Below are 18116 nucleotides of genomic sequence, written 5' to 3' on the forward strand. Positions count from 1 at the left end.
CGTGAAGTTTCTGTCAAAGCCGGCGCATTTTCGAGCTATTTCCGATAGAATACGGCTATTCCAAGGGCGGAGACTGGTCGGGAAAGAAAGAGGGAGAGGTGGCCGTTCGACTGGTACCAACCTCATGGCCAGTGGTGAGCTGTGGTATGAGTTTCGAAGGGAGAGAGAGTGAGAACGCCGGGGAGGGAGGGAGGGGGAGAGGGAGCGAGAGAGAGAGAGAGAGAGAGAGAGAGAGAGAGAGAGAGAGAGAAGAAATCAGATTTGTATCAAACTCTTTTCAAAATAATTACGATCGTGCCACTGATTTTCTTTTGATCGTAACTTCTTCGTTACAACTTCGATTCGAGCTCACTACGTGTCTACGGACTCACCTCAGTACGATCTACCTAAAATTACCAGTCACTGCCCCAAACTCTTTCCGGATTAAAAAGTGACCAAAATACCCCTACTCTAAGGTAAATTCGTAAATTCATATTTAATAAAATAAAATAATTTAAGTAGGGAATTTAATTGGAGTCGGGGTGTTACACCCTTCTCCTCTATTCCCCCATTTTCAGAAACAAAAAGTTTTCTCTATTTGTCTTCGTTTTATTATGATTTTCATCCACTCATCACATGCGGATGAGTTTCGCTTTCGGATATCTACCACCATCTTTTTAGCGGTTTCTTCATATTTGGAATAAGTCATATAGACTCTTTGGATTTTCTATGTAGTTTTCACCTATTCTTTTGTGAGAGTTTTTTACCTCGTCTTTGTGAGAGCTTTCCAGCTCTCTTCTATGAGAGTTTTATTTGTATTGTCATGGCTTAATATTCTTTTAAGCTTTATATGTATTTTTTGTTTTGTTTTGAGTTTGCACTCTTAGTTGGGATGCATATGTCAGAGTTTTTTTGATCGTGCGCAATCGTTAGTAGATTGTGATTTTAATTCGGATTTTTAATGGGGGTGTATTCAATTGTGATTTTAATGGATTGTTTTGAAGCTTAAAAGTACAGAGGTATTCAATTAGGATTTTTAAGTAATCAATAAAAATCTGGTGGTATTCAATTAGGATTTTAAAATAATCAATACAAGTCTGGTGGTATTCAATTAGGACTTTTAAAAGATAAGAAAAAGTACCATGTATTCAAAAACTTACCAATTTTGAGGTATTTCATTAAATGATGTATTGTGTGAGACTTTTGAGTGTGTGATATAAACACTAAGGGAGGGAGGTGTATTCAATTGTGATTTAAATGGATTGTTTTGAAGCTTAAAAATTTGGTGGTATTCAATTAGGATTTTTAAATAATCAATACAAGTCCGGTGGTATTCAATTAGGACTTTTAAAAGATAAGAAAAAGTACCATGGTATTAAAAAACTTACTGATTTTGAGGTATTTCATTAAATGATGTATTGTGTGAGACTTTTGAGTGTGTGATATAAATACCAAATCACATAACAAATCTCATCTTCCTATGCATGATTCTCATATATGCTCTCATATATATATATATATTTTTTTTTCCCCACTATGTTTGTATGCTTTTGACTGTACATAAAAAAAACTTTTCATAAAATAGACGATAAAGAAACATTAACAAGAAAGATGATATTGCCTTTTCTAGAGCTCATGGGCATTTTCCAATAGCTCTTCTTTCCTTGTAGACAAGCTTATTTGGAGCAAAATTATATTTTTGATACTTTTTTTTTTAGAATCTCCTGCTCATTGTAGGCATTTCCTCGCAAGGAGTTGTAGCCCTCCACAACTCTACCGGTGTGCCCACAAGTTGCTTGATCTAATGCCTCAAAGAGGCTTTTATTTATTTATTTATTATTATTATTTTATGCGTAGCTGCTGCGCATACAGCTCACATGGCTAAATATTTTTTCTTATTTCGTGTCCCAAAATGTTTGGGACCAGGACAAAACAAAAAGAAAAAAGAAAAAGAGAAGAAGCCTTACCCACAATCTAGAAGAAACGTTGATAAGGTGCAAGGTCTTTTTTTTCATTCCACAATTTTGGTCCAAGCTTTGACAAAAACTAGGAGTAGTCATGGGGTTGGGTTAGGAGTTTTCAGTATGTTTCTTTATTTTGCATTTCTGGTGCTATCTGTTTTGCATTAGGTGTTGGTGGTTTTGGATGTAGCTTCTGGCATCTGCTTATGCTTTTGTATTTCTAGTGTTGGTTTCTCTCAGTTGTGTTGTGTTTCTTTAACGTATTCATTCTGGCCATGTGTGGCTATGTTGGGAGTTACATTGTTGATGTCGGTGCACTCTCCCTGGACTAACCTTTAATGGTTACTGTGCCTCCATCTTTGTATTAACCCTAAAATTTGGGTATATGTATCCTAAAAATTGGGTATATTCCTTCAGGTTATGTATTTAGGTGACTGATGATAGGTGACAGAGTTCAAGCTTGTATAGAAATATAAGTAAAATCATGTAATTGCAATATATTAAAATCATAAGTAAAATCCTAAGTGAATGAAAAATCATAAGTAAAATCATGTAATTGCAATATATTAAAATCATGAGTAAAATCATATAATTACAAATCCGGCTGAAATCCATTACATTAAAATAAGGTAATTACAATCTATTAAAATCTCAATTGAATAGTTAGATCACTCCGCTATTGTTATGGCTCTTTGTGGCTAGTGGCTTTTTTGATTGTATTATGAATGCAATCCCAGAATTTCAAAAAAATAAAAATAAAAATAAAATCCATGGTAAATAACTTTAGGGTTAACTGAACTTGTACGTAGCTTTCGATTCACCCTCTATGTTTTTTTTATTTTTAGAAAATTAAGTATATGAACTTTTTTTTTGCCAATTTCCCCCGTACTGTCTAAATCTTCAACATTTCATCCAATTTTCGATTAAATTATTTTTGTGGAAAAAATTGAAGAAAAAGAGTAAACCCAACCTCCCTCCCCCCATCTTGAAGAACCCAGTCCTCCTTTCTCCTTCCCCTCCTTCCCCTTCCATCTCCCCCACCCTCCCTCTATGATCTATCTCCTCCCTCCCCTCCCCTTCCTCCTCCTTTTCCCTTTCCCCTCATTCCTCTTCCCCTTCTTCACCCTCCCTTTCCACCACCCTCAGATCTCTCTCTCTCTCTCTCTCTCTCTCTCTAGCTCCATCCCCACGCGAGATCCACCCCCAGACCAACCCAAAATCAACTTCACAAAATCAACTTAAGTTCATTGTAAGGAAAACTATAAGCTCATTGAGCTTTCTTGCTAAATTTCCACTACTACGTGAACTAGTCCTCCAAATCTCAAACCCATTAAACAGTAATTGAAGTTTCAAAGTCTTAGAGCAAGAAAGAGCTTGAAAATTACCTCATTTTCCATCAATACTCGCGATTCAGAGAGAGAGAGAGGAATATTATTTCAATTTTTATTATTTTATTTTATTTTTCATTATTTATTTATTTTTAACGTATGAAATGACCATTATACCCTCATATTTAACGGCAAATTAGATGAAATGTTCTGGATTTAGACGGCAGATGGGAAATTGGCCAAAAAAAGAAGTTCATATCCTTAATTTTATATAAAAAATAAAATAAAAATAAATAAAAAATTAAATACAAATTCATGAGAAAAATCACCAATAATATGATACAAACATAACCAATAACTTTATCGAACACTCATATGCTACGATAACATGTGAATTAGTACACCATGATGTGGCAAATGTGGCCGTAACACCCAATAATTTATGGAGAATAATCAAAACCAAATTGCTTTTGGATGCAAATAATTAAGATACACGTGTCCGTATTAAAATACGACAATTGATGCACGTGATCAGTTCAGTTATGGTCACACTCACCCAGGACCCAGCATTGAAATTGTTTACCTTAATGGTCCCTAATCTGACTTCCATCATCCTACTGCCAAGTGTCCAGAATCAGAATAATATAAAAAGCCCAATCTGACTTCCATCATCCCACTGCTCTGAAAAACCACCACCGTCCTCCGTCCCCAATATCTCATTTTCTAGTGCGGACCTTGTCCTTTCAAAACCCTTGAAAAATTCAAAACCATGAAACAGTCTAAAAAGCAAAGGACTCTTTGATTTCATTATTTTATGAAAATGCAATGGCCATGCCTATCTACCTTCAATGACTTGTCCATTCAGACAGAGAGAGAACTTCTCTGGTCCCCCATCCACCAAAATAAATTTCAAACTAAAAAATTATTTTATAGCAAACACAAAAAGAACATTTCTTTTCTCCCTCGTGGGTTTTTGTATTTCTGGAACCTCTTCCACGTTTAACATTCAACCACGTTTAAAATTAAAACACAACACTACTGCATGAAACATGGTCACTTTCATATCATTAAATCTTTGTTTCGATCTATAGCTATAGCTATAAATATCCCTCCTCTGCAAACCCTCCAAAGTTCTCTATCAACATTAACATGACAGATTTTACAGACGACGCGTCGTCGTCTTCTTCGAATCGAGTTTCAGCTCAAGCCCACTTGCAGAGTGTAGAGTTTAAGAAGAGGAAGGCAGGGAGGAAGAAGTTCAATGAGACAAGGCACCCAATTTACAAAGGCGTGAGGCAAAGGTGTGGAAAGTGGGTTTGTGAGCTGAGGCAGCCTGATCAGAAGAAGTCCCGGATATGGCTGGGGACCTTCACCTGCCCTGACATGGCGGCTAGGGCTTATGATGTAGCGGCTTTGGCTCTCAAGGGAAAGTCTGCTGCTCTGAACTTTCCTCATGAGGCAAGTACCCTGCCACGCATTGCGTCCACGTGTGCTGTTAAAGACCTACAGTGTGCTGCTGCGGAGGCTGCTGAGGGTTTTTTTGAGGTTGAAGTTAAATCATCAGGTTTGGAGGAGAAGGAAGAAGAAGAAGTGGTGTATTTGGATGAGGAGGAGTTGTTTAACATGCCGGGGTTGATTGACAGCTTGGCTGAGGGTTTGATTCTCACTCCACCAGCCATGCAGAAAGGTTTTAATTGGAATGATTTTGATGATGATATGGAGAATGCTGTTGATTTTTCCTTGTGGAGTGATTGATTCTTTGAAAATAATTATCAGCTAGACTTGTAATGAATTCTTAATTACACATTGTTTGGGAATAATTTACAAAAAAATAATAATATCCAAACAAATAAATATTGCAAAGTATGTTTGCCAAAGTGATCCCATGTTGGATTCTTCATGAATGAAGAAAAAGGGAAACAAGAAAATGAGTGAGATCGGTTTGTTTTATGATTTAGAGGTTGAAATATAATTTCATGTTTCTGAACATAAATCCCTATTTCTAAGAAAATAAAAATGAAAATAATTTCATTTTCTAAGTTAGGTGTTTTGTTACCAACCAAAGAAAACAATAGATTAGGTCATTTGATTCTGATGATGGATGGATTCAATTATATGGTTTGTTAGTTGGGATTGTTTTTTGCATATCATCACTGAGTCTTATTTGCAGGTTGTATCATTGCCGATACAAAAATGCTAGTCGTACCACATTGTACCACCTCTATTAGAGAGGTGAGATATACTTCTATTAGAAAGGTGGTACACAATGTGGTATACAAATTAATGTGGTATGTCTAGCAAAGTCATTCTATAGTGAGGGCCTTATCTATGACCTTTTGGTGAGGTCTTATATCTTAACTATTGGATCTAACTAATTTAATGCAACGATTAAGAGATATGACCTCACCTCAGGGCAATATATAATGCCCTCGCTACAGAATTCTTGATGCCTAGCATTGCTCGTTTGCATATAGCCGCGTACTTGTTCTTCCAAGTTACAAATAAGTTTCAACTATGAGCCACAACTGTTTTATCGGGCTAACAAAAATGGGCCATTGGTTACTAATAATGGGCTTTCAATTTAAAATACAACAATAAAAACAAAACAAAAAGATACTCGAGCCTGGTTTGTCGGCGTTATTTGGAAATTTCCTCAGACGCTCGAGCCTCCAACGCGAACCACGAGCAACGCCGACGAACCACGAACCACGAACCAAGAACGAAGTCAACACACGAACGGTACAAATTCTCATCCCTTTCCTCTTCTGTCTGCCCCCTCTGATTTTGGTTCAATTTGTGATGGATTTGGGGTTCAATTTTGTCTGGGTTTGGGTTCATCTCTCAGATAAAAGGTTAGGGTATCCATGAGTGTTCAGCTTTGAATGGGATAGGGTTTCTCTCTCTAATATACTGCATCAGCATGTTACTGATACTGAGCTTTTGTATTTTATGTCGATTTCTTCGAGTCATTCATTCTGTATTTCTTCAAAGTATTATTTTCTATTTTCTTTTTGCCAAAAAAGTATTATTTTCTATTGGATTAAAGCCTGTGGAATGCATGATTGACAATTGTTGGTAAGTCCTACAGGGTTTCTATTTGGTCTCTACAAAGAGTATGCTGCTCCTTATTAAACCAAAGGTATGTGTGATATATATGCAGCCTCCTGTCCTATTCTAGAATTTAATATGTAGTGGTTCTGGCAAAACAGTGTTTTATGGATAAGTATAAGTTTTATGTATTGGGATCTTTACTGATGATGCAAGAATGCCATGTCATCGCAGGATAAGAACAGTGATTCTTGCAAATAACATTTTCTGTCAGATATGGTTCATAGAATAAGAACACGATAACAACAGTGTTACTTTTTAGTCATAATAGAAATATAGAAGAATCATAGGAGCACTATTATAGATACACGTGTCCTTATAAATCAAATGGAAGCCATAGAGCTCTGGCTGTGCTTGTTTCAAAGGGATTTGGATGTTTGAAAATAAATGTTTGCTTCCCAAATGAGTATGAATATGAGGGCTTTCATGAATTAGAAAACTATTTTATAGCAAACACAAGAAGAACATTTTTTCTCCCACGTGGGTTTTTATATTTCTGGAACCTCATCCACGTTTAACATTCAACAACGTTTAAAACGCCACTGCATGAAATGAAACATGGTCACTTTCATTAAATCTTTGTTTCCATCTAGCTGGCTATAAATGTCCTTCCTCCGCAAACCCTCCAAGATTCTTCATCAATATTAACATGACAAATTTTACAGACAAGCCATCTTCCTCTTCAAATCAAGTTTCAGCTCGAATCAAGTATACGCATGATCATATATACGTATTCAGTAAGATCAGTTTGTTTTATGATTTAGAGGTTGAAATGAAATATAATTTCGTGTTTCTAAACATAAATCCCTATTTGGGAGCTTTTGTTTTCACACACAATATAGTTTACTATTTAGGTAAATAGGAATTCAATTTCAGCTAATTAGGATAAAGCCAAAAGCCAAAATATAGTACTTGCTTTTACCATAATATAATTAAAGAACATTAAAATTACAACATATGCCATTACGCCATTATTTTTAAATTTCAATATTTAGTTTCAAATTTACAAAATATGCCATTATGCCATTCGCTCTAGTATTCGTCTTCACCTCGAGAAACCGCCTTCCACATTTTCACACTATTCCCAAAAACTCAGAGACTGCACGGCGATGATTGTTCACGGTAAACCACGATCAACGACGACCACCAAGGATCGAAGTCGATTCTCACTCTCTTGGAAAAAAAAACCGTAAGAAAATGAACGCTCTAACACAAATTTGCTTTCGATTTTAGGGATTAAGGATTTTAGACATTTTAGCAACTGTTCGTTATGCATGCTTCCTTTGGAAAAATGGATGACTCTTTGGATTCACAACTACTCTTGGTTTAGGTTTTGCCTTCGTTTATAGGGATTAAGGATTTTAGAAATTTTATCTACTATTCATTCTTTATTCTGTAATGTAGTTTAGGTTTTGGGTTTAGTTTTGGTTTCAAAACCTCTAAAAACCAAAAAATCACCAAAGAAAGAGAAAGAGCATCAAATATATATGTTTTCTGAACTAAAGAAAACGGAAATTGCACAGCAGTTTCCGGTTTAGTTTGTAGTTCTTGTTTTGACTATTCTGATCTTTCCATTTCATGTCAAGTTGCTCATATTATATTTCTATTATGTTTGATGTTTTGCGTTTTGGATTGCTCCTTTTAAAAGAGGAAGAGCATCAAATATTTCTATTTTATGCGTTGCAAAAAACGGAAACTGCATTGCAGTTTGCGTTAATGCAATGCAATGAACCATAAACTGCATTGGAGTTTCTTTTTTTTATTTTATGCTAAACTATTTATACTTATTCCTTATAGTTTATCTCTACTTGTCCTAATAGTGTTTTCATCCATTGTTGTTTCAGATCACAAATGGCACAAGAAATGTCACCACAAAAGAATGAGGCTCAAAACCAACGAAAGCCAATAATCAAAATAATGGCTCAAAAGAGAAAATCAAAGGCAAACTATAATAGGAAAGCAAAGCACCCGGCTACATCCAGTTTTGGTGCAACGTCTATGCTTTCAATAGCATCATTACAGACATTAAAGACAAGCTAACTGCTCAAGAAAACGCCTTTCTGGAACTTGATTGAGCTGTTTTACAACAAAAGAGTTGACATGAATAAGTCGGACCTCGACTTAGTAAAGTTGGTCAAGAAGTTTGATCCAGATACAAAGTCCTTCAATTTTGGCACCAAATCACAGCCAATGCAGTGACTGAGATTCTAGGACTTCCAAACGAAGGAAGCTCTGTCGAACTTGGCAATGATGGATACACTGCTACCTTCAGAACAAGACACTTTGGAGGAAAGTCAAAACCATCAAAAGGCATGGTAGAAGAAGAATTACAAAAGACAATTGTCTTAGCAAACCAACCGAAGAAAGAAAAGGCCAAGGTAAAGCAAAATAAGAAAATGAACAGAGGAAAAGCAAAATAAGAAGCTGAAGAAGAAGAAGAAGAATGGGAAGACAAACAGGAAAATGAGGTTGTTGACTACGACAAGGATGTGGTCAGCCTAATCTTGATTCTGCTCTGCATGACATTCCTCTTTGCCAACTCATCATCCACTTTGCACTGGAAAATTGTTGAGCACTGTGTGAATCTAGACACACTTTCAAGCTATTTGTGGGCAAGAGTTGTTTCAACCTACATAAATGACTCATTGATAAAAAAGGTAAAAGCAAAGAAGAGAGGAGAAGCCTCTATAAGAGTTTTTCGGGTTGCACTATCCTAATATTAGTAAGTAAACATTGGCTTATGCAATGCATTTTGAGTTTTATGCAATGCAGTTTCCATTTACTGTAATGTAGAAACAGAAATTGCATTGCAGTTTCTGTTTTATCCAATGAAGTTTCCAGCCTAATTTCTGACATATCTTGTTTTTGAACTGTGCAGTTTCTACTGTGTGAGAGGACAAACATCATACAACCAATCCTTCGCAAGGAGAAAGAAATTCCTACAATTCTTAAATGGAGTCTTGTGGAACTCCACACAAGATTCAACCAAATAGAGGACTTAAATGACATAGAGGTATGCAATTTATCCCATGTTTTATTTTTAATGTATCTTGAATGTGAATCATGCTAAATCATTCTAATTGTACAGAGTATTTTCAAAACCCCTAAAAAGCGAAAAACTATTAGAGAAGAGAAATATCCTGTTGACAAGGTAATTTGAATTTGTATACAGTGGCTTATGCATTGCAGTTTCTGTTTTCTGCAATGCAATTTGCATTTTATCCAGTGCAGTTTCTAAATCATTCTCATTGTACACTTGATGTTCCTTCAAGAATACAAAGGCTAAAGAACAGAGAAAGAAAGAGGCGTCAAGCATCTTGCTATGAGTACAAAAAAGATAAGCAACCAAAAAAGGAGTGCTTGAAAGTGTGTCTAGATTCACAGTGCTCAACAATTTTCCAATGCAAAGTGGATGAAGAGTTGGCAAAGAGGAATGTCATGTAGAGTAGAATCAAGATTAGGTTGACCACATCCTTATCGTAGTCAACAACCTCATTTTCCTGTTTATCTTCCCCTTCTTCTTCTTCAGCTTCTTTTTTTGCTTTTCCTCTGTTCGTTTTCTTCTTTTGCTTTACCTTGGCCTTTTCTTTCTTCGGTTGGTTTGCCAAGGCAATTGTCTTTTGTAATTCTTCTTCTACCATGTCTTTTGATGGTTTTGACTTTCCTCCGAAGTGCCTTGTTCTGAAGGTAGCAGTGTATCTATCATTGCCAAGTTTGACAGAGTTTCCTTCATTTGGAAGTCTTAGAATCTCAGTCACTGCATTGGCTGTGATTTTGAATGATTTGGTGCCGAAATTGAAGGACTTTGTATCTGGATTAAACTTCTTGAGCAGCTTTACTAAGTCGAGGTTCGACTTATTCATGTTATTCATGTCAATTCTTTTGTTGTAAAACAACTCAATCAAGTTCCAGAAAGGCGTTTTCTTGAGCAGTTTCTTCTGCATTTCATTGAGTTTGTCTTTAACGTCTATAATGATGTTATTGAAAGCATTGATATTGCACCAAAACTGGATATAGTCCGGGTGCTTTGCTTTCCTATTATAGTTTGCCTTTGATTTTTCTCTTTTGAGCCATTATTTTGATTCTTGACTTTCGTTGGTTTTGAGCTTCATTCTTTTGTGGTGACATTTCTTGTGCCATTTGTGATCTGAAACATGAATGGATGAAAACACTATTAGGACAAGTAAAGATAAACTACAAGGAAGAAGTATAAATAGTTAAGCAGAAAATAGAAAAAGAAACTGCAATGCAGTTTCCAGTTTTTGCAACGCAAAAAACAGAAATATTTGATGCTCTTCCTCTTTTAAAAGGGGCAATTCAAAACGCAAAACATCAAACATAATAGAAATATAATAGGAGCAACTTGACATGAAATGGAAAGATTAGAATAGTCAAAACAAGAACTACAAACTAAACCGGAAACTGCAGTGCAATTTCCGTTTTCTTCAGTGCAGAAAACATATATATTTGATGCTCTTTCTCTTTCTTTGGTGATTTTTTGGTTTTTAGAGGTTTTGAAACCAAAACTAAACCCAAAACCTAAACTACATTGTAGAATGAAGAATGGACAGGAGGTAAAATTTCTAAAATCCTTAATCCCTATAAACGAAGGCAAAACCTAAACCAAGAGTAGTTGTGGATCCAAAGAGTCATCCATTTTTCCAAAGGAAGCATGCATAACGAACAGTTGCTAAAATGTCTAAAATCCTTAATCTCTAAAATCGAAGGCAAATTTTTGTTAGAGCGTTGACTTTCATACAGTTTTTTCCAAGAGAGTGAGAATCGACTTCGATCGTTGGTGGTTGTCGCTGTTGGTGGTCATCGTTGATTGTGGTTTACCGTGAATGATCGTCGCTGTGCAGTCTCTGAGTTTTTGGTAGTAGTGTGAAAATGTGGAAGGCGGTTTCTCGAGGTGAAGACGAATACTTACACGAATGGGTAATGGCATATTTTGTAAATTTGAAACTAAATATTGAAATTTGAAAATAATGGCATAATGGCATATGTTGTAATTTTAATATTTTTTAATTATATTATGGTAAAAGCAGGTACTATATTTTGGCTTTTGGCTTTAGCTGAAATTGAATTCCTATTTACCTAAATAGTAAACTATGTAGTGTGTGAAAAGTAAAGCTCCTGGCCATGCTTTTTAAGAAGAAGGATAGCCTTGTCTTTTCAATTTTTATTTTTAAGCTGGCCAAATGAATCTAGTCCTCTTTGGCCTAATCTAAAATAACAATTCTTTCCTAAGTATTAAAATCCAAACAAAAATACCCAATGTCTCAAATACTAATTAGTAAAGTTACTTATGTCTAATACTTAATTTTTCTTAAAAAGAAAACCCAAAATAAAAAGATACTATTGACTTTTATTTTTTTGTTTTTCTAGATACTATTGAGTATTGACTATTCATTGAGTCCAAAGTTCTTCCAGACTTTTCCGCATAAAAATCGATGTGAATCCTACATGGGTATCACTATTCACGATCATAGATTCTAGAACATATGAAAAACTTGGAAAAAAAAGTTTTAAGGTTTTTTCTCGCCAAACAAAAGAGTTCCTAAAAGTTATTTTTTAGTCCTTTTTTCAGTGACCTAGAACCCATTGAATATACATATTACTGTTTTTTATTTTTAAGAACTACAGGATGGATAAAAATCATGTTCCATTAGTTAGGTATCAAATATTGAAATTCTGAATTTACAAGTTAGATAAATAAAACATATATGTTTAACAAAATGATTTATTACAAAACTTGTTTGAAAATGAAATTGGAAGTGGTAGCATTAAAATCTTGAAACATAAGAAGAAGTTGAATGAGGACATCATTAATGAACATATCTTTTAGATAAGGATATTCAACTTATAAGTAAGTTTTAATCTTCGACCACAAAAATAATACAGAAACAAATGGTGGTTGACTGGTTGGTTGAGCAAACTTTGACGTTTTATGCGCATTCGTATACAACTCTTGATTATATTATCCTGAAGTCCTTGTCTTGCTGTCCAAAAAACCCAGGTGTTCAACCTCTCACTGTCTCACATCTTCCTCTCATTAAACAAGCATCAATTTCAATTTCAAAACCCAATTCATCATCTTCATGACAACACTGGAGATGGGCATCAATCCAATACAACAAGAAACCAACCATGTGATCGGTATCTGGGAAGTGAACGAGGACCGCTTAGCCTCCATGCACAAGAAGATCTCAGAGCCTCCAAGACTCCTCAGCAATGCAGCAGGCAAACCGTCTTGCTGCATTTTCAGAATCCCACAGAGCCTGCTCGAGATAAACGGCAAGTCGTACAACCCCCAGATCCTCTCAATCGGCCCATACCACAGAGGGGAGCCACGCCTCAAGATGATCGAAGAGCACAAGTGGCGCTACTTGGGTTCCTTGCTGTCAAGAACAGAGGCCAAAGGGTTGACTTTAAACGATTATTTCAAGGCGTTAGAGCCACTGCAAGCCGAGGCCAGAGAATGCTACTCAGAAAGTATAAACCTCAGTACAGATGAGTTCATTGAAATGATGGTTCTTGATGGTTGTTTTATAATTGAATTGTTTAGGAAATTTGGGCGTTTGGTTAAGTTTGAGGAATATGACCCCCTTGTCTGCATGGTTTGGATAATATCATTTTTGGTCAGGGACTTGCTTAGGCTTGAGAATCAAATACCCTATTTTGTTCTTGAGGTCTTGTTTGATCTAACAACTTTGCCAGAACATAAAGACAATGGGAAAACACTCTCGTTGCTTGCATTGGAATTCTTCAACCACCATATGCAGAGGCCTGACCATGTCATACAAAATCACCAAAATCTCACAGGTATGGTCTCAAATTTCGATTTTTAACTAATACCCTTTTTTCGATGTTTCGTTTAGTACATTTTCCCTGAAACTCGTTCATAATTTCTCTAGATTTTGTTTCTGTATTTTAATTAAACACCTTGCTCGTAGGCGTGCATTTGCTTGACTTGTTGCGCGCAAGTGTTATACCACCAGGGCATGATGAACCACAAAGAGGCAACATTATCCCAACACATACCATTCATTGTGTTTCGAAGCTTCGCCGTGCCGGGATCAAGCTCAGACCGTGCGAAGGTGAGAGCTTCTTGGTGATCAAATTCAAGCGCGGAGTCATTGAAATGCCCACGATAACCATCGACGATTTCATGAGCTCCTTCCTGCTCAACTGTGTGGCCTATGAGCAGTGCCACAAGTCATGTTCCAAGCACATCACCACCTATGCAACATTGCTGGATTGTCTCGTGAACACATACAAGGATGTTGAGTACTTGTGCGACCGAAACATCATTGAGAATTGCTTTGGGAACGACGGGGACGTTGCTCGATTTGTTAACAATTTGGGGAAAGATGTGGCTTTTGATATGGACAGATGCTATCTGGCTAAGTTGTTCAATGATGTGCACCACTATTACGGGAATAGTTGTCATGTTCAATGGGCTAGCTTCAAGTACACTTACTTTGACACTCCATGGTCCTGCATATCTGCCTTTGCTGCATTGATTTTGTTGATAATGACCTTGTTGCAGACCTTTTACACTGTTCTAGGTCATTATCAGACTTGAAAAATGAAAATGGTGTTTGATATATATACATATTTACTATAAGTCTTTGCCTATTACTCTTGAGGTTTTGATTCTGAAAACGGTTTAGAACATGATAAAATACTAACCGGTAAGTGCCTGAGCACGACTGATATAATAATTTCTTGTTGATCGTTGCTATGCTAAATTCTTGGAGTAAAATGATAATTTGATTGTAAACGCTAAACACTAAGCATGCATTTTATGCAAGGCAAATATGACCTTGATGCTCTGTTTGGGAAAACAGAGAAGGAAAAGAAAAAGGGAGAAAATGATATAAGAAAGAAAATAGGGAGATCTATAAGAGGAGAAGACAAGGGGAAATTCAGGGAAGAAAAAAGTGCGACAATTATTAATAGATCAAAGTATTGGCAAGCCTGTAATTTACATACTTATTTGGGTATTAGATGGGTCAATAATTTCTCACACAATGTATTTCAACGATTCGAACCGTCTAATTTTTAGATATTCCCTCAAATATCATGTCCGCAAAAAATCACTTAAATTGCGAACGAAAATATCAAAATCAAACAAGGCTGTCCCATGAATTTGCTTTTATAATATATAAAAGCAAATCCATCTAATGGTCTGCAACTCTGTTTGCTTTTATGATATCACGTCTTTTTGTGAGCAGGTTAGGCCATCTAATAGTCTTAGTAGTGTTATATGTTTGTGTACCAAATCCATCTTCTCGACGCAAATCATAGCATGAGTGGAAAACTTGACAAGAAAAGGCGACTTTTTTTATAGTCTGTCTTTGTTATTTAGACTTCACCTATATATCTACCCATATGTTGGGCTTGGTGCTCTGAACTTCAAGGTGTAGAATTTTATCCATGAAGAGCTCGGTGCCTTTTTTTTTCGGGGGTGAGGTGAAATGGGCAGATTAATCCTTAAATACATAAAATCTAAATTATAAAAAAAGTATGAGTGGTAGAAATTCTTAACAAATCATCGTCAAAAATAGCCGCAACCCAATTAGGAATCTCCCTCGGTAGAGAGTTGCAAGTTAATATTATACTCCTTTATGGATAATTGTTTCTCTACATGGACAATTCTATTTGATTCTCAACCAAGGCGGCGCATACTATGATATCATACTGTTCTGACATGGGCTAGTGGTACGGCCAATGTCATGCACGCGACCGTGTTATTAAGACCATGACCAACCCTATCAGGTATGGTAATTTCCATTTCATCCCCCCCAAAAAAAAAAAAAATTATTTGATACACCTGCGCAAATAGAAAGCAGATTATTAGTCTCGTGAGCTTGAAGGAAAGACTGCCTCTCAAAGTTGAATGTTTGAAATTTTCAACTCCACTCAGCATGCTCAAACTCCAACGTCTCGATTTTGAATTTTTCAACCCCTTAGCCTCCCGTACGTCTCAGTTCCTATATATATACCTTCATTCTTCCAAGTCTCCTACAAACAAACCCACCAAATATTTCACCTATCAGATTTGCTTCAAACTTCAAACCCTACTTTCTATTTTCAGAAATCAATAAGGGATTTTCATCTTGGTTCAGAGCTGCTTCTATATCGAACAAATTCATGAGCTCACAAAACTGTTCAGGGCAAACTTCAGGACTGGTTCAATTTCCACAACCCACAAGACCAATAAACAGCTACAGGGACATGACGAGTTCAATGGCACTGCCTCAACCCACAAAGCCAATTAGCCTAGACAATATCACTTGTACGAATTCCGAGCCATACTTGCCCAAAACAGAAGCCAGACTTCCACAACAATTTGTTGATCGTGTAAATCTGGCACCGCCAACCGAAGAGGAAGACAAGGAAGCTCTTCATGGGTTGCTTGAAATCATCTCAGAGCTTCGTGAAAAAGTTCCTGCAAAATTAGCAGACCACTTACGTGATATGGATTTAACAAAAGCTCTACCCACTGTGCTAAAGGGTTCTACTGCTAGCCGTGGCCTTGAAGCTGTGGATTTGTCAAAGAAGCTTGAGCGCTTCAAGATACGAACTTTCGATTCGGAAGGAGTTGTGGAGGAGGAACAGAAGCGATAATGCGACCAATTAATTATTCGATTAAGAGTGATGTGTTAAGAAAGTCACTTTATTTTTTGTACAAATTTTTTATACTGAAAGTTTAGTTATTATTCATTTATTCACATTTGTTGTTTGATGCTTTGGAATATAGAATCAAATATCCTCATCTTCTTTGTTTTATTCATATTTAAATTCTCACTGTAATGTTATATTTATTTATAGAGAAAATTGCATTTTAGTAGCCAGTGGGTTACCTAATACAAAATCAATACTGTTTTGGTTCATAAAATGAATACTTCACAGTGATCAATCTCCACTGGCACAGACTCTACAACCACAACGCACACACTCTATAAGCTTCTCCTCCCGCAGATGCTTGGGCACTAGGCAGACACACGTCGTGGCAAAGTTGTGATCGCGAGGCTGCATGCATCCTAAACAGCAAAGGCGTTCATAACCAGGCTTTTTCCATTTTGCAATTAGATTGCGATCCCCATAGCCTTGGTTCAGGCAGAACTCGTACAGCTCCTTAGATATCTCATTTCTCCGATGGTGCAGGTCAAAAATGTAGCGGAATTGGTGGCGGGAACAGAGATAGAGGAGAGCAGAAAAGGAAAGAGAATTGTAATTTGAAGTGAGTGAATAATTGCACAGTATGTTTACAACCTAGCTTATATATATAGGCAAAGCAAAACCTTAATGAAAACAGGAGAACATATCCTATCAGGTCGTCTATCAGAGAATTTGCCGGATTCTCTGAGTTTTATTTCAAATAGAAATCCTTCTCCGACCAAAAGAAGAAGAAGAAATTTTTATTTTATTTTATAGAAAACCGTTTTGAGTATCAAATTCAAAACAGCAAGGAAGCCCACATGTCGTTCATGGCCCAACATTCTGATTAAAATTTAAAAGCCCAACCCAAATATACTGGATAATTTATTTATATATTTATTTCTGTTGTCTTTGTTCCATCTTCCCTTAATGATCCACCAAAGCCCACAGTGTAATTTTGCAAAGACAAAACACCTAATTTGAATTTGATGGCTGATGTGGATATTTGACAAGTTGTATAAATTTATACTCCACCCGAAATATTAAAAAATATTAATATTTTATTATTATTTATCAATGGGTTTAAAAAAAAAAAAAACTGGGGGGGCCAGAAGAATAAAAAAATCCGATGCAACCAATCAAAGACAACAAATAGTAATAGTAATTAAAGCTAAGTGGGGCAAAGAAAATAAATAATTAAAAATAAGAAAATAACGCCTCAGTATGTTGGCATCAATATTAACGTCTTTGCTCCAGCCTTCTTTTCTATGTCAATAATGACAACTCGGTTGGATCTCCAAGCAGCTTCAATTGGTACCGTTTGCCATGGTACCTGTGATTTAACTAGTCGGTTGGAGATGCTCTTAGTGGCATCTTCTCACAAGGATTATGTGCAAGGCCAATTGACATGATAGCTGCATAAGAATTCTTAGGGGCATACGTCGGATTGTTTCTTAAAAAACATTTTAAATAAGTATCATTCTTTTTCAAAGAAAATATGTTACCTCCGCAATTAGAATCATTCATCAAGACAAATTTTCAGAACCAAAAAACTCATCCATAGCAAACTTGGAAAGCTTTCATGTTGCAATGAGTTGAATATCAAAACTATGGTTTACACCAAGAGAGACATACTACTAATACCATTTGCAAAGGGTCCATATTCAGGAAGATTAAGATCAGCTAATTGATACAAATATATCCATTTAGTATTACATTTCTAACAACATCCTCTGCAGCCACTGTATAACCTTTTCCTCCCTCAGTTATTTGAGAACTCGGCTGTATTTCGAACACAAACTATATCTATTTCATTGTCTTAATTAGTCTCTCCCAATATCTTAATTAGTCGCATATAGTTGCAAAGTTATTGAAATATATTTTATTATGACTAGCTAGTACTCAACAATGCTTTATTAAATATGTGTGTCTCAATGCTCATCCTATTCTTACCTATATGGCCTTCATGTAAATTTGACCACAACATCTCCAGAGAATGTTTGTATGATATTTTGTGCACAAAGACAATTAGGTTTCGATAACATAAAAAGATCCAATATTATCATCACAA

General features: G+C 36.1%; 3 protein-coding genes across 7 annotated transcripts; all 3 read left to right on the forward strand.

Annotated features, from left to right (window-relative positions):
* Positions 1 to 4417: 4417 nt before the first annotated feature.
* Positions 4418 to 5060, forward strand: LOC117634756 (dehydration-responsive element-binding protein 1F-like). Its single transcript, XM_034368971.1, has one exon. It carries the CDS (start codon positions 4418 to 4420, stop codon positions 5021 to 5023), a length of 606 nt encoding a protein of 201 aa, XP_034224862.1. The 3' UTR covers positions 5024 to 5060.
* Positions 5061 to 5902: 842 nt separating this feature from the next.
* LOC117634771 lies at positions 5903 to 10435 on the forward strand. 4 transcript variants are annotated; one of them, XM_034368984.1, is made up of 6 exons: positions 5903 to 6007; positions 6357 to 6407; positions 8221 to 9033; positions 9255 to 9389; positions 9465 to 9527; positions 9649 to 10435. In XM_034368984.1, the coding sequence occupies exons 3-6, from the start codon at positions 8896 to 8898 to the stop codon at positions 9700 to 9702; spliced, it is 390 nt and encodes a 129-aa protein (XP_034224875.1). In that variant the 5' UTR covers positions 5903 to 6007; positions 6357 to 6407; positions 8221 to 8895; the 3' UTR covers positions 9703 to 10435. The 4 variants fall into 4 exon arrangements, 1 of the variants encoding a protein (XP_034224875.1); XR_004586832.1 differs by having other exon boundaries at positions 8221 to 9098; positions 9465 to 10435; XR_004586834.1 differs by lacking the exon at positions 9465 to 9527 and having other exon boundaries at positions 8221 to 9098; positions 9603 to 10435.
* A 1943-nt stretch (positions 10436 to 12378) lies between these two features.
* LOC117635001 (UPF0481 protein At3g47200) lies at positions 12379 to 13964 on the forward strand. Of its 2 annotated transcripts, XM_034369318.1 has the most exons (3): positions 12379 to 12871; positions 13097 to 13201; positions 13333 to 13964. In XM_034369318.1, the coding sequence occupies exons 1-3, from the start codon at positions 12478 to 12480 to the stop codon at positions 13962 to 13964; spliced, it is 1131 nt and encodes a 376-aa protein (XP_034225209.1). In that variant the 5' UTR covers positions 12379 to 12477. The 2 variants fall into 2 exon arrangements, with proteins under 2 accessions (XP_034225209.1, XP_034225208.1); XM_034369317.1 differs by having other exon boundaries at positions 12379 to 13201.
* The last annotated feature ends 4152 nt before the right edge of the window (positions 13965 to 18116 follow it).

Source organism: Prunus dulcis, chromosome 7 (genome assembly GCF_902201215.1).
Source record: "Prunus dulcis chromosome 7, ALMONDv2, whole genome shotgun sequence".
Classification (NCBI taxonomy): Eukaryota; Viridiplantae; Streptophyta; class Magnoliopsida; order Rosales; family Rosaceae; genus Prunus; species Prunus dulcis.

Excerpts from the sequence above, each read along its gene's own strand:
- LOC117634756 (XM_034368971.1), top strand. The coding sequence starts at position 4,418 with ATGACAGATTTTACAGACGACGCGTCGTCGTCTTCTTCGAATCGAGTT.
- LOC117635001 (XM_034369317.1), top strand. The coding sequence starts at position 12,478 with ATGACAACACTGGAGATGGGCATCAATCCAATACAACAAGAAACCAAC. Across the intron at positions 13,202-13,332 it reads AAATCACCAAAATCTCACAG|GCGTGCATTTGCTTGACTTG; the intron begins GTATGGTCTCAA and ends CCTTGCTCGTAG.
- LOC117634771 (XM_034368984.1), top strand. The coding sequence starts at position 8,896 with ATGACATTCCTCTTTGCCAACTCATCATCCACTTTGCACTGGAAAATT. Across the intron at positions 9,390-9,464 it reads AGGACTTAAATGACATAGAG|AGTATTTTCAAAACCCCTAA; the intron begins GTATGCAATTTA and ends CTAATTGTACAG. Across the intron at positions 9,528-9,648 it reads AGAAATATCCTGTTGACAAG|AATACAAAGGCTAAAGAACA; the intron begins GTAATTTGAATT and ends TGTTCCTTCAAG.